General features: G+C 41.8%; 1 protein-coding gene across 1 annotated transcript; it reads left to right on the top strand.

Annotated features, from left to right (window-relative positions):
- The first annotated feature begins 111 nt into the window (after window positions 1–111).
- Window positions 112–9,943, top strand: lats1 (large tumor suppressor kinase 1). Its single transcript, XM_028605295.1, has 8 exons — window positions 112–299; window positions 1,074–1,529; window positions 2,182–2,290; window positions 2,887–4,331; window positions 4,987–5,569; window positions 6,302–6,484; window positions 7,470–7,576; window positions 7,658–9,943. The coding sequence occupies exons 2-8, from the start codon at window positions 1,179–1,181 to the stop codon at window positions 8,168–8,170; spliced, it is 3,291 nt and encodes a 1,096-aa protein (XP_028461096.1). The 5' UTR covers window positions 112–299; window positions 1,074–1,178; the 3' UTR covers window positions 8,171–9,943.
- The last annotated feature ends 4,313 nt before the right edge of the window (window positions 9,944–14,256 follow it).

The raw sequence follows: 14,256 nt of genomic DNA on the forward strand, positions 1-14,256 counted from the left end.
CCGTGGCGTTAAGTCTGGCAATGCGATGCGAAACTACTCCAGAAGTTACTTACTTTCTTTTATTGTGAAATCTACAATAACCGGAAGTGAGTAGCGTTTTTCATCGTCAAACTTGTTGCTTGCTGTTGTACTTGTCATTCAGACATCCCAGGAATTCAACAGACTAGGAACGAGCCAGCTCGGCACAACAAGGACATTTTAAGTTAAAAATCACGTCCTTGTCGCCGTGAAAAATCAACGAGTACCGTTTGTGGTCAAAATAGGACAATTGTTGAGAAAAGCGGCAGCTGCAGACACTGGTAAGTTGTCAGACACGACTGACTGTTGTGTTCCGAGCTAGCAGCTAGTTCGCAACCTGTTGTTGAATTAACGTTAGCAGCAAATGGATGCCTTCAACACACAGGCCGCGGAGGGACTGCTGCGCCGTTTGATTCTATGCTAATTGAAATTGTGAAAACACCTGTTAGCAGCTCGTGGGTATTGTTGTGTTGGGTATTTAGGCGAATGTGACGAACAACTTAAGCATTTCATTTTACAGTACTGGACGCAAGAGAATTAACGTTAGCGTTAAAGTAGCGCTCTGTTAGCCTGAGCTGCTAACGACGCTAGCAAGTGGACGGGCTCTTGTTTTGTGGCAATTTTTTTATATAAAGTACCTTTCACATGTAAACTCAAAGCGCTTTATGTCAAAAGACAAAATATGTAAATATAAGCATAAATAGCTCAAATAACAATACACTATAAGCATCAACACAACAAGACAATCTACCAAAAACAAGTTATAGAGAAGGAAAATGTGAAGGAATAGTTTTTTCTAACTTTCAGGCTTTGAATAACGAATTTAGCTTAAAGTGAAATGATAAATGACCGATACCAAACTTTTTTTCAGCTTTAGGTTCAAATGAACTCCCAAAATTGACAGTCCGCTTCATAACAATCTTCATTCATAGCTAATGTTTATCTGATCGTATTTGTTGCTACTATAGTACACACATCTCGTTTGCCTAACCTGTTCTGTAACCTGACGTGCTCTGGATGACTGCTCATCTCACATTGTACATTCCTGTCAACAGCATGCAGATGTGAGGTCAGACAGAGATCTCTGCTACCCTTTGCTGCAACCCTGGACTGAGCGACATCCTCTTCATCCCCTTCATCGTCCTCATACATGCTCTTACATGAAGAGAGGAGGGGACAAACCCGAAGGATACAGACAGATGAGACCCAAAACGTTCCCCACCAGCAACTACAGCGGCAACAGCCAGCACATGCTACAGGAAATACGGAACAGCCTGCGCAACTTGTCCAAACCTTCGGACCCACCTAAAGTGGACATTGGAGGAGCTGGTAAAATGCTTCCTGAGGACCCAAGGCAACAGGGGCGCTGCAGCAACCCCAAAAACCCCCACCACAAGACCTTACAGGAGATCCGCGAATCCCTGAGGCCTTTTGCCCATGGGCCCAGTACTTCTGGCCCTGAGGTGAACAAACACATGTCGTTGGAATCCCCCTGTACTGGATTTGAGGAGGTGAGAAGAAGAGATGTTTTCGTGTTTTGTCAGACAGGTTTTTGTGAAGGATTGTGGAGGAATTTCATTCTAAACATAACTCTGTAATCTAGAATAATAACTCTGTGCACTTTGCTTACCAGAGAATTATTTGAAAAATGAAAAGTATGCAAAGTGGAAGGACAACTTACAAAAGTAGTTTCTCAGTGACACTTTTTTAAACTAGTGCATGCAATCCAGGTATGAAGCAGTTATAACAAGTAACTGTAAAAATGTTGTAAAGTTTAAAAACATCCACACATTCTCTGATTACAGCTTCTCCAATATGAGGATTTGTTGCTTTTGTCCGTTATATTATTGTAAACTAAATATCTTTGGGTTCATTGGACTGTGTGTTGGACAACAGGGTTAGACTTGGGACATTGTGATTCTGTTTTCATTTGATAGACAAAACAATTGAGTTAACAAGAAAATAATAAGCAAATGAATCAATAATTAAAACAATTATTTGCACCTTAGTCCATTTGTATTACTTTTGAAGACTGTAAAGATGCTAGAACTGTTCTGCAAAATAATACATTCTGTGTTAAATGTATTTACAGTTTATTTGCATCTTGTAATCCGTTGATTGCACAAACTCAAACTGTTAATGGTGCTTTTTGCCTTTAAACAGAACAACAGGACTATGGGGGCAGTTATAGACTTCACAGGTAAGGTAAGCTACCAGGAGTCCATGAGGGAACAGATGGCCAACCCCAACACAACAGGTCTGAAAGCCCCAGGTACGTAACTGTCCACTGGGACTAAATGCTGGGTTTCCTCTTTTATTTTCCATCCAGGCTTGTTCATTCAACCTTGATATTGTTTGCAGGATTTGGGACATTTGCTTAAAGAAATGACAATAGGTGCTGACAAACAGAGAGCGAGTCACTGCGTCACGTAATGGAAGAAGTCGAAAATGAGGGTTTTGGTTTTCATAATGACAATAATGATACATCTGAGGAAAGACATGCATTACAGTATGTTGGCATCCATATTTTTTGAGTTTATTTGTTAAAAAAACAATATACTGATGCATTATGTCTTACAACAAGTCATGTTACACAGCTTTGGTCTTCAAAGTTTTAGCTATTATTCTGATTGGATTTAATAACATTGTACGTACCAAGTTAATAACGTGGCTCTGGGGCGAGATAGAGCACACCGTTTCTATGCGTGAATGCATATGTGAGAATTTTGCATAATTTATAGAAAGATCTACAGACATAGACCTGTTTATTTTAGTTTTGGATGGACGTTGGTTTAATTTATTTTAGCTATGAGGATGCAGTGCTACAAGTAACAATCTTGTATTTTTGCTATTTTTTTGTGCCCATAGGAGGTCATATCCAGCAGGCTGTGCTGAGGAGGCCAAGCTGGAAAGGCTCTAAGGAGTCTTTGGCGCCTCGACACGGTCCTCTCATGGTGGATGGAATTATGTACCGCTCGGACAGCCCCGGACCACCTCCTGCCTTCCAGCAGGGCCACCTTGCTAACAGCCAGAGAGTCAATCCTCCACTGCCACCTCAGGTGCGCAGTGTCACACCTCCACCAAACCGTGGTGCCATGCCACCTGCATCATCCCGGGACAGCAACCCACGCTACCCTGGCAACATGGATTACCTTGTGCCCCGCATCTCTCCGGTACCCCAGGGGGCCTGGCCTGACGGTTACCAATCATTAGCACCTCAGAATCAGCGTGGGATCAGTCCAGTCCCTGTGGGCCACCAGCCCATCATAATGCAGACCTCTGGGGGGAATAAGTTCACCTTCCCCTCCAGCTGGTCTCAGAATGGCTCTCCTCAGCCAGACTACATGGCTGGGGGTAGCAGACAGCCTCCTCCCCCATACCCGGTTAACCAGAGCAGCCGTCACAGTCCCACTGACCAGCAGATGCAGTCGGGAGGACCTTCATCCTCTCCCTCTTACATCAACGGTGGAAACATCCCTCAGTCCATGATGGTTCCTAACCGGAACAGTCACAACCTTGACATGTATAACATAGGTCCTCCTCAGTCCTGGTCCCAGGCTCCTCTGAACCCCAACCAGCCCCAGTCTTCCTCTGGCAATAGCAGCAACCAGGATTTGTCGCCGTCGTGGCAGCACAACATGCCGGTCCGCTCCAATTCCTTCAACAACCACCAGCTGAACAGCAGACCGTCCCACCCATCCAGCTCCCAGCCATCCGCCACCACGGTCACTGCCATTACCCAGGCTCCCATCCTGCAGCCAGTCAAAAGCATGCGTGTCCAGAAACCTGAGTTACACACCGCTGTCGCTCCTACACACCCTCCATGGATGCAGCAGCCTCCACCGCCTCAAGCTGCACCTGCTTACCCAGAACCCCCAGCCCCTGCACCTCAGATCCCTGTCGTACCAGAAGTTCCCAGCTACCAGGGCCCCCCTCCGCCCTACCCTAAGCATCTCCTCCAGCAGCAGGCTACAGGCCCCCCTGCCTACGATCCAGGGGCCAATAAGCTCGGCACAGGCAGAGAGCAGCCCGCAGACGAGGAGAGCAGTGGAGGCGACAGCTCCCGAGACAAGACGACGGAAAGCCCCGAAAGCACCGCGGCGACGGAGAAAGAGAAGAAGCAAATCACAACATCGCCTGTTCCTGTCCGCCGCAACAAGAAAGACGAAGAGCCTAGAGGGGAGTCCGGAAGGATCGCGCTGTACTCACCCCAGGCCTTTAAGTTCTTCATGGAGCAACATGTGGAGAATATCCTAAAGAACCATCAGCAGAGGATTCGGAGGAGGAAGCAGTTGGAAAGTGAGATGCAAAGGGTGAGAATCGCAACAACCTTAGTCGCATCTTAAATTTTCTTAATGAATTGACTGTAGTTATAAAACCTATTTCATGTTTTGTTATCTTAAAGGAATAGCTTTCACTCTTTCCAAACTATTTTTCCTACTATTATCACTGTATTAAGGATGTTTTTTTTTTTTTTTTTTTATGCTGTTCTATTTTTCTTAGCTGTTCTTTCTATTCTTTTCTTTCCTTGCTGTCGCTGACAGCTGATCTAAAAAGGTAATGGTATCTCTGCTGTCCTGTAACACAGAATAGTCCACACACATCAGTTATTCAAGTAAGCTGTTGTTGAGAGACTGGTCTTGGTATTTTAAATGTGCTACATGCAGCATGTTGGCCCCAGGGGCAAAGCATGGGACTCCATATCACTCATCATGTCACAGCTTTTGTATCTTTGTTTTGCACTAACGTGATGATTAACACGTGGAAAATACAGTACATTTGCACTAGAAAAATCATTTTTAATTTGAATTTTGCAATGGTTTCCTTTAGTGTTTCCAGCTATCTAACCATGACTGTGTGTGTGTGTGTGTGTGTTTTTTTTTTTTTTTTTTTTTTTTTTTCTGCAACATTTGCAATTTTGAGATGGTGTGGGTCATTAAATCACTGTTGACTCTATCCTGTGCTCAGGTGGGTTTGTCTTCAGAAGCTCAGGAGCAGATGCGTATGATGCTCTGCCAGAAAGAGTCCAACTACATCCGGCTAAAGCGAGCCAAGATGGATAAAGCCATGTTCAAACGAATCAAGACCCTCGGCATCGGAGCATTCGGTGAGGTGTGCTTGGCCAGAAAAGAGGACACAGGAGCGCTGTACGCCATGAAAACGCTCCGTAAGAAGGACGTGCTGCTGAGAAACCAGGTGGCCCACGTCAAGGCTGAGAGAGACATCCTGGCTGAGGCAGACAACGAGTGGGTGGTGCGTCTTTACTACTCTTTCCAAGACAGGGACAACCTGTACTTTGTAATGGAGTACATTCCTGGAGGGGACATGATGAGCCTTCTCATCCGGCTCGGCATCTTCAAAGAAGAGCTGGCCCAGTTCTACATTGCAGAGCTCACGTGTGCTGTGGAGAGTGTCCACAAGATGGGCTTCATCCACCGAGACATCAAGCCTGATAACATCCTTATAGACCGAGACGGACACATAAAACTCACTGACTTTGGCCTTTGCACTGGCTTCCGCTGGACGCATGACTCCAAGTATTACCAGAGTGGTGGGTATCGCTTTTTTAATATCTGAACAGTTCATACAAAATGTTAAATTCACCCACCAATCTACATGTGGTGAATTCAGCATTTCAACAACATTATTTTCATTAGGTTAAAAAAAATAAAATTACAACATGGCTGCTACTAACAATTATTTTCATTATCAATTAATTTGCGAATTGTTTTCTTTAACGGTATAAAACGTCAGAAAAAGGTTAAAACGTGTACATCGCAATTTCCCAGAGCCCAAGTTGATGTCTTTGAATAAATTACAGTTCAAAACATATTCAATTTACCACCATAGAGTAGATTTTGCTGAAAATAAAATGATATCGGCTATAATGCCATACTCGGCAGTATAATGATCTGGATTTCTCCTTTATAACAGAAAAACTGTCCTGTGTTACCTAATTTGGAGCTCCACCTCAACCTGCCAAGAATACATTTCTCTGCTGCCTAACTTTAAGAATGAAAATAATTAGATATTTGACTTTTGGCAGTTTCAGTCCAGAAAATAAACAACTAGCTTTCAAGAATTTAAATTCTTCACCATACGCAGCAACAAGTCATTGGGTGAATATTTTGGAAAGCATGAAAATGCTTAATGCAAGGACCATATCAAATTGTTTTAAACCTGGTATTTTTAAATGTACACCTGCTATTTGTATTCAATTTGTCAAAAAAAAAACACACTGTTGATCAGTATAATGTAATTAAGCGTTGTACTTTGTGTCCAGGTGACCATGTGAGGCAGGACAGCATGGACTTCAGTAAGGAATGGGAGGACCCGACCAACTGCCGCTGTACAGACCGTCTGAAGCCTCTGGAGAGGAGAAAGGCCCGGCAGCACCAGCGCTGTTTGGCACATTCGCTGGTGGGGACGCCTAACTATATAGCACCAGAAGTGCTGCTGCGAACAGGTACAGTGGCTCACAGCTAGGGCTGCAACTAACCGTTATTTTCTCCATTAATCTCTTAGTAGTTGGTCTATAAAATTAGCCTGACAAGCCAGACCCACATCCAGACGTTTGGTGTGGGAACTCACCATTGGTCAGGGCTCAATCCGAGGGGCGGGATAAACGGTTGTTCTTCAAATTCCCTCTGCACGCAATAGGATAGCTCTACAACCAGGCAGAGCAACGCTAGTTGATAGATTAAACTTTTGCCGTATCCGGTCGGCATAACTCCGAACACATCTTCCTTTTTTAAAGACTTCAGTGTTTAACTCCACGTCTTCCAGAGTCGCGGCCAAAGCCGATTCCAAAGACCGCTGTTGGCCAGCAGCAGCCGCCATCTTCTTTGTTTTCAAGTAGCAGGGAATTCACGCGGAACCGACGCAACTCTGCCGTCATTATGTTAAGCCCCGCCCACCGACTCTATACACGATGTGATCGGCCTGACCAGAGTTTGGTTGTTCCAGCTTGCCATCCAACGGAGAGTTGCTAGACCCCCCCCCCTGGCTGCAAATTACATTTGCTGGCGCTGGGATGCGTCTAGATGCGTTCTAGGCTACTATAAAACATCAGAAAATTGTGAAAAATGTCGTTTAGTGTTTCCCAAAGCCCAAGACGACGTCCTCAAATGTCTTGTTTTGTCCACAAAAAACAAAATCGGAGAATTTAAATTTTTTTAAATTATTTTTCACATCGATTATGAAAAGTAGTTGCCGATTATTTGAATAGTTGACAACTAATAGATCAATCGATTCATCTTTGCAGCTCTTACCACAGCTACAGGGTGTACTGTGGAATTTACTACTATATGTTTTGTATCATTTTGTGTGACTAAAATGTGAAATTACACTTCTTAACAAAATTGACTGGACACTTTAAAACCCTGCTGAGAGATGTTATTGCAGTGTTGTTGATGTAAAAAAACAAAAAAAACTATTTGTATCTCCTCCAGGATACACCCAGCTCTGTGATTGGTGGAGTGTTGGCGTCATCCTGTATGAAATGGTTGTTGGACAGCCTCCCTTCCTAGCAACCACACCCCTGGAGACACAAATGAAGGTATGTGAAAGCACCCGCGGTGGAATGTAATGCACCCGGACTTTATTGTTTACTGTTGCTGTCTCCGCTGTTGAACACCAGGTGATAAACTGGAAGAGCATGCTGCACATTCCTCCGCCGGCCAAGCTCAGCCCCGAGGCGTCGGACCTCATCGTGAAGCTGTGCCGCAGCCCCGAGGACCGCCTCGGCAAGAACGGCACCGACGAAATCAAAGCTCACCCGTTCTTCAAGAACATCGACTTCTCCAGCGACCTGCGGCAGCAGATGGCGCCGTACGTCCCCACCATCGCCCACGCCACCGACACCTCCAACTTCGACCCCGTGGACCCGGACAAAATGTGGAGCAGCGACAGCGGCGGGGAGGACGACCTCAACGACACCCTCAACGGCTGGTTCCGCAACGGCAAGCATCCCGAACACGCCTTCTACGAGTTCACCTTCCGCCGCTTCTTCGACGACAACGGGCACCCGTACAGCTGCCCCAAACCCATCGAGTACGAGGGTTACACCGAGGACGAGGCGGACTCGGAGCGCCCGGTGCAGGAGGCGGCCGGGAGCTCAGCGACGCAGGGCCGAGACTTGGTCTACGTGTAACATTCGAGGCCAGCTGGGCTACCTGTACATAGCGATTACGTTTTTATAGAGGGTGTTTGTGTGCGTGAGAGAGAGAAGGGGAATGCAACGGTACAGCGTTTAAACCCTCGAACATAGGAAAGTATGTTTGTAGGAGCAGCCAGGACACTCGGCAGCACATTAACAGACTTTGATATCGAGACTACAAGTGCACACTACAATTTAAAGGAATAGTGAGGCATTCTGGGTAACATGTCTATTTGCTTTCTTGCCAAGAGTTGGATCGATACCACTCTCGTAAATATGAAACTGCAGCGAGTCCGAGGCAGAGCCCCCCCCCCGCTTCCAGTCTTTATGCTAAGCTAAGATAACCAGCTTCATGTTTACCGTACAGACACGAGAGTGGTATTGATCTCCTCATCTTACTCTCGGCAAGAAGGCAAATAAGCGTGTTTTCCCAAAATGTTGATTTTTATGTGTGAAAGGTACACTGTACGACGTTTTGCTGCCTGAGTAACAGAAAGCGGAAATAAAATCAGGGTGCTTTTTTTTTTTTTTTTGGATGACATTGCAAACTCCCCTTAAAGCCTTAATTTATTTAAGAAAATTGTAACCGTTGATGCTAGTGTAGATGCTGTTTGAGTGTGGGAACGTTTGTTGTTGGAATTTACATTTATTGGTTTAGAAAAAGTCTTAATTTATATTTTAATGTTTGTTGCAATGGTGATTTAGTGTTGTGTTGCAGGGATCAATTGCTCTAATTATTCATTGCTGTGCCTTTTTTGATTTCTTTTTTTTTTATCTTTCACCAAATATAAAGAGGATTAATAATCAGACTGGCATTTTAAAAATGAGAGTAGCATTAGCTGATTGAACTACAGTAGGTGTTTGTTTTATTTTTCTAATTTATACTTAAAATGTATTTATAAATTAAGTTGTATACAGTTGATGTAAATATTTTTCTCTTCCCTGTCAGCTGATTTGTTTTCTTTCTTAGGGCAGGCCCTGGTCACTGTCTACTGCTGCTGCCTTCTGTTAATGTAATGTGTGCTTTTCTGTCTCATTCACCCAAAATACATACAAACACTTTATCACAGGACACTGATTAGATATCATGTTAGCTCGTCTCTCAACCAAAGCACTAAATAGGTGGGTTTTGAGTTTTTATTTGTAATAAACCACATTAAGAAAAGAAAAAAAAACAGATCACAAGACCATGAAATTAGTTTTTGTGGTGTTATTACACTATCAACTTTTAGGCGCCTAACCACTTCATCCTACAGTACTCTACGTTGTGTTTGAGGATCTGAGAGAGGCTTAAAATCCAGCTCCTACAAAGTAATTGTCTTAGTTCCTGTCTTTTAAGAATCACTACAGCATACGGTCACATGTTTCTGGACTGATCTGAAGAAAGAAAAGCTGGATTGATGGACTGATGGTGGAGAGAACTGCTCTCCATCACATATGATGATTTTGTAACCCGCTGTATTCGGGTTACAAAAATGTGTTTTTTTTTGTTTTTTTTTGTGTGTGTGTTTAGGAAGAGATCTCTGAATGTAGTTCTGGACTTAATGGTGACCACTGGCATTCTGCACTGGTTTTGTGTTGTCATTGTAAGAGAGAGAATTTTTATTTTTGTGTACTTTGTTGCTCCGAGAGGTTGGGTACAGGGAAGAGAGTGATGAATAAAGAATATAAAGAACAAAACATGTTTTACATGCATACGGACCTTGCTGTATTGTAATATCATAACAGACTACTGGACTGGTGACTCAGATTAGGGCTGCAACTAATGAGTATTTTCATTACAAAACCCAAAAATAATCACACTGGACAAAGAAAATTTCCTGAAACTGGGGGATGTTTTGTATTTTTGATTTAAAAATTAAAGATAAATGATAAATTGTTTATCGAAACAAGTTATGAGAACGAGATCAGTTTTCTGAATTAGTTTCATCCTGGATTTTGTCAGAAAGGTCAAAAGTTTAAATAACACTAAATATCTGTTATAAGAGCACTGTTTCGATATTTTGTGTGTATAAATGAATGTACACAAAATTCAAATGCGTTTATACATTTCAATATAGAAAATTAAGCAGAACGGGCCTACTCTGTTCTCCCTTTTGCTGATACTTTGGTTCCACACAACTACTATTCTTCACACTAATCACATCTGAATAAGATCACCAAAAATGTCGAGATGTCAGCTTGTTTAGAAGCTTTAAAATAAAATATTTAATTAAAGGTATTAAATTATCTTAGATGCAGATACCCATGTTAAAGGGAAAAGGACGTGCATACGGGTATTTATTAACGGAAGTTCTGTATTTCATTACGGACACACTAACCTTACTAACATAGACAGTATGTAAGGTTACTATTAGTCAGCTTTGGGGGGGAAAACGCATAAGGGAGTTTGCAACTTCCTGGGTAGTTCAGACATACACGGCAATACATAAAGTTCCCATGCGGATAAAAGCTTGTGTTCAATATGAAATAACTAGCACACTGTCTGTTCAAATATTTGAATAATAAAACAACAGTTAAGGTTGTTCCTATATGACCTGCGGCCACCAGGCGGCGCCACACAAAGACAGGTTAAGTCCCCCCGACTGTAGCAGACTGTGACACAGACCTTTGATAAAGTACTAGCTAGGTTAACGGCAGTTATCTATAATCTCAATCATGCAATCACAATGTTGAAATAAGCCACGAAAAAACTTCAACTTTAGGTCATTTTCCAACACCGCTGACTGAGAGCCGACTTCAATAACTTCATAATCAACCGTGTGCATCACTTTTTAATGTCCCCTGGAAACAAATTATGTTGTGCTTTTGAGCTTCTTGCAGCGATGTTTTATAATTGTCGTCAAACGTATGTTTTCGTTTACCACTGTATGAAAATAGTCTACTATCACAAGCTAAAGCCCCACATAAAGAAAAAGTAAAAGTACAGAAGTATCAGCAACAAAATGTAGAAGAAGAAGAAGAAGAATCAAGGGGAAATTACATTGTTTCACCCTATTGTTAGTTAACATTACACACAGGCCCGAAATACACACACACATGCACAGGACATATTCACAACCTGATAATAATGATAGACTTCTAATTCTTGGTGATTTTAATATTCATATCTGCTGTATTTGTTAACCTGATGGAATCACTTGACCTTTATCAATGGGTTGATGGCCCATCTCATGTTCAGGGCCACACATTAGATCTGATTTTAACACATGGACTATCTGTCTCTGATATAAAAATGAGTGAACTAAATTTTTCTGATCATAAGCCAATCTTTTTCTCTATACCTCTGGTTCTTGAGTCAATTCCAATGCATAAGCCAGTTCATTGGTTTCGGTCTCTAAATCCAACTGCTATTTCTAACTTTTCTCACATGTATAAAAACATTTATGATGGTGACATTTTAGATTGTCATCTTCCTAATTTTGATTTGAATGAATATTTTAACTGCTTCAATTCTACCTGTTTAAGTATCCTAGACTCTGTTGCTCCTTTTAAACCTAGATGTTTAAAGAAAAAAATTGAGCCTTGGTTGAATGAGACTGTATTCAGTTTTAGACGGCTATGTAGACAGGCTGAACGAAGATGGAGAAAGCGTAGACTTCAAGTTTATTATGTAGCATTGAGAGATGCTTTATCTAAATTTCAAAATGCAGTCAAGAAGGCAAAATGTCAATATTTTTCACAAATAACTGAAAAATATAAACAAAAGCCAAAATTACTATTTTCTACTATAAACTCTGCTCTAAATCCACCTACCAAAGCGTATCCAGTACCCTCCCACCTAAATGGCGATGACTTTCGTAGATTTATTTCTAACAAAATTGAAAATCAAAGGCCAGGTACTGATGAATGTCCGAATAATAATGATATTGAAACCACTCCGCTTATGCTATCTTCATTCCCCACAGGTTTTCATGAATTTGAGGATGTTTCTATTTCCTATCTACAAGAAATAATCACTCATCTCAGGCCTACAATCTGCTCTCTGGATATTATTCCACCTAAAAGTTTAATAGAACTCTTTGATACATTAGGACACAGTTTACTTACCATTGTAAATAACTCACTTAGCCTAGGGATCTTTCCAGCTGCTCTCAAAAATGCCTTAGTATTTCCATCAATCAAGAAACCAGATCTCGATCCTTCTGATCTGAATAACTATAGGCCTATCTCTATCTCTATAGGCCTTTTATTTCAAAAATTTTAGAGAAAGTTGTATTAAATCAATTACACTCCTATTTAAGTGTACATTCTATATATGAAAAGTTTCAATCCGGCTTTCGGGCACTCCACAGTACTGAATCTGCACTGTTGAAGGTTTTTAATGACATCTATCTGACAACAGATGTTGGAGATTCCATGATTTTAATGCTATTAGATCTTAGCTCCGCTTTTGATATGGTGGACCATGATATTCTTTTGTCTAGACTCGAGCTTGATGTTGGTCTAAAGGGAACCGTTTTGAATTGGTTCAGTTCATACTTGACTGATCGAAAATTTTCTGTTAGTTTTGGCTCTACTACATCCTCTGCTGCTCCTCTTCGCTGGGGGGTCCCTCAGGGCTCAATTTTGGCTCCTTCGCTCTTTTCTCTTTATTTGCTCCCTTTGGGATCCATATTTAAAAAATATGATGTGTCGTTTCACTGCTATGCAGATGACTTTCAGATTTATGTTCCCATTAAACGGGTAGGAAAAAAATTCACCTGAGCATCTGTCGGCTTGTCTAGACGAAATAAAGAAGTGGATGTCTACTAACTTCTTAAAATTAAATGAAAATAAAACGGAACTTATACTTTTTGGTCCTCCTAAAAGTAGCCTAAATTATATCCCTGAAGCGTTTACACTCTCTATACCTATAAATACTTGTGTGAGAAATCTTGGTGTTTCAATAGATAGTTCTTTGAAATTGGATATACAAATTAACTCTGTTGTCAGTTCGTGCTTCTTTCATTTACGTATGCTGACTAAAGTTAAGCCGTTTTTATGTCCTCAAGCTTTTGAATGGGTGATACATGCATTTTTATCATCCCGACTGGACTACTGTAATGCTTTATATTACGGAATAAATTCTACAACTTTAACACGTCTTCAATTAGTCCAGAATGTGGCAGCGAGACTTTTAAAAGGCATTCGTAAATACGAACACATCACTCTAATTTTAGCTTCCCTTCACTGGTTGCCGGTTCGCTTTAGGGTCGATTTTAAAATTCTTTTATTTGTTTATAAGTGTCTTAACAATCAAGCTCCCCTCTATTTATCGGAGCTCCTAGAGCAATACACTCCTTCCAGGGATCTTAGGTCAGGGACACAGAAACTTTTATCCATACCACGGTACAGGTTAAAACACAGAGGTTATTGTGCCTTTGCCATTGCTGGCCCGACACTATGGAATAGCTTGCCCTTTCATATTCGCTCTGCTTCTGACTTGTCAGTTTTCAAGTCACTCTTGAAAACACACTTCTATTCAATTGCTTTTAATAGTGTTTAATTTGTTCTTAAATGTTTCTTGTTTTGTCTGTTGTGTGATATTCTATTGCTCTGTAAAGCACATTGGTCAGCTTGTCTGTATAAATAGTGCTGTATAAATAAACTTTGACTTGACTTGACTTGACAACCTACAACTTACACAACCTACATGCACAAATGAAGAGCGCTGCCCATGGATAGGCACCCCGAGCAGTTTGGGGGAGGGGGGGGTTGTGCCTTGCTCAAGGGCACCTTGGCAGTGCCCAGGAGTTGAACTGGCACCTCTCCAGCTACAGACCAAGTATGGAGTGTGGAGTGGTAGCTGGAGAGGTGCCAGGCAAGTGCAAAAGTAGCTAAATTAAGAGTACTCACAATGCAGAGTGACGGTCTGTTATAGGCTTATGTTGGAACCATAATATTAATATACAGTCTATGGTTGGAACATGTTAGCGGTAGGCTACTTTGATATTGGTGTTGGTCATGGTGAGGATACTTTTAACTTAGGCTACTTCATATAGACTTTTGGTAGTTTAATATGTAACAATGGATTATATTTGTTTTGATATTGTCTGTGAGGTTGGTATACTGACCTGTGCAAAATGAATTTTCCTTTG

This window comes from Perca flavescens, chromosome 18 (genome assembly GCF_004354835.1).
Source record: "Perca flavescens isolate YP-PL-M2 chromosome 18, PFLA_1.0, whole genome shotgun sequence".
NCBI lineage: Eukaryota > Metazoa > Chordata > Actinopteri > Perciformes > Percidae > Perca > Perca flavescens.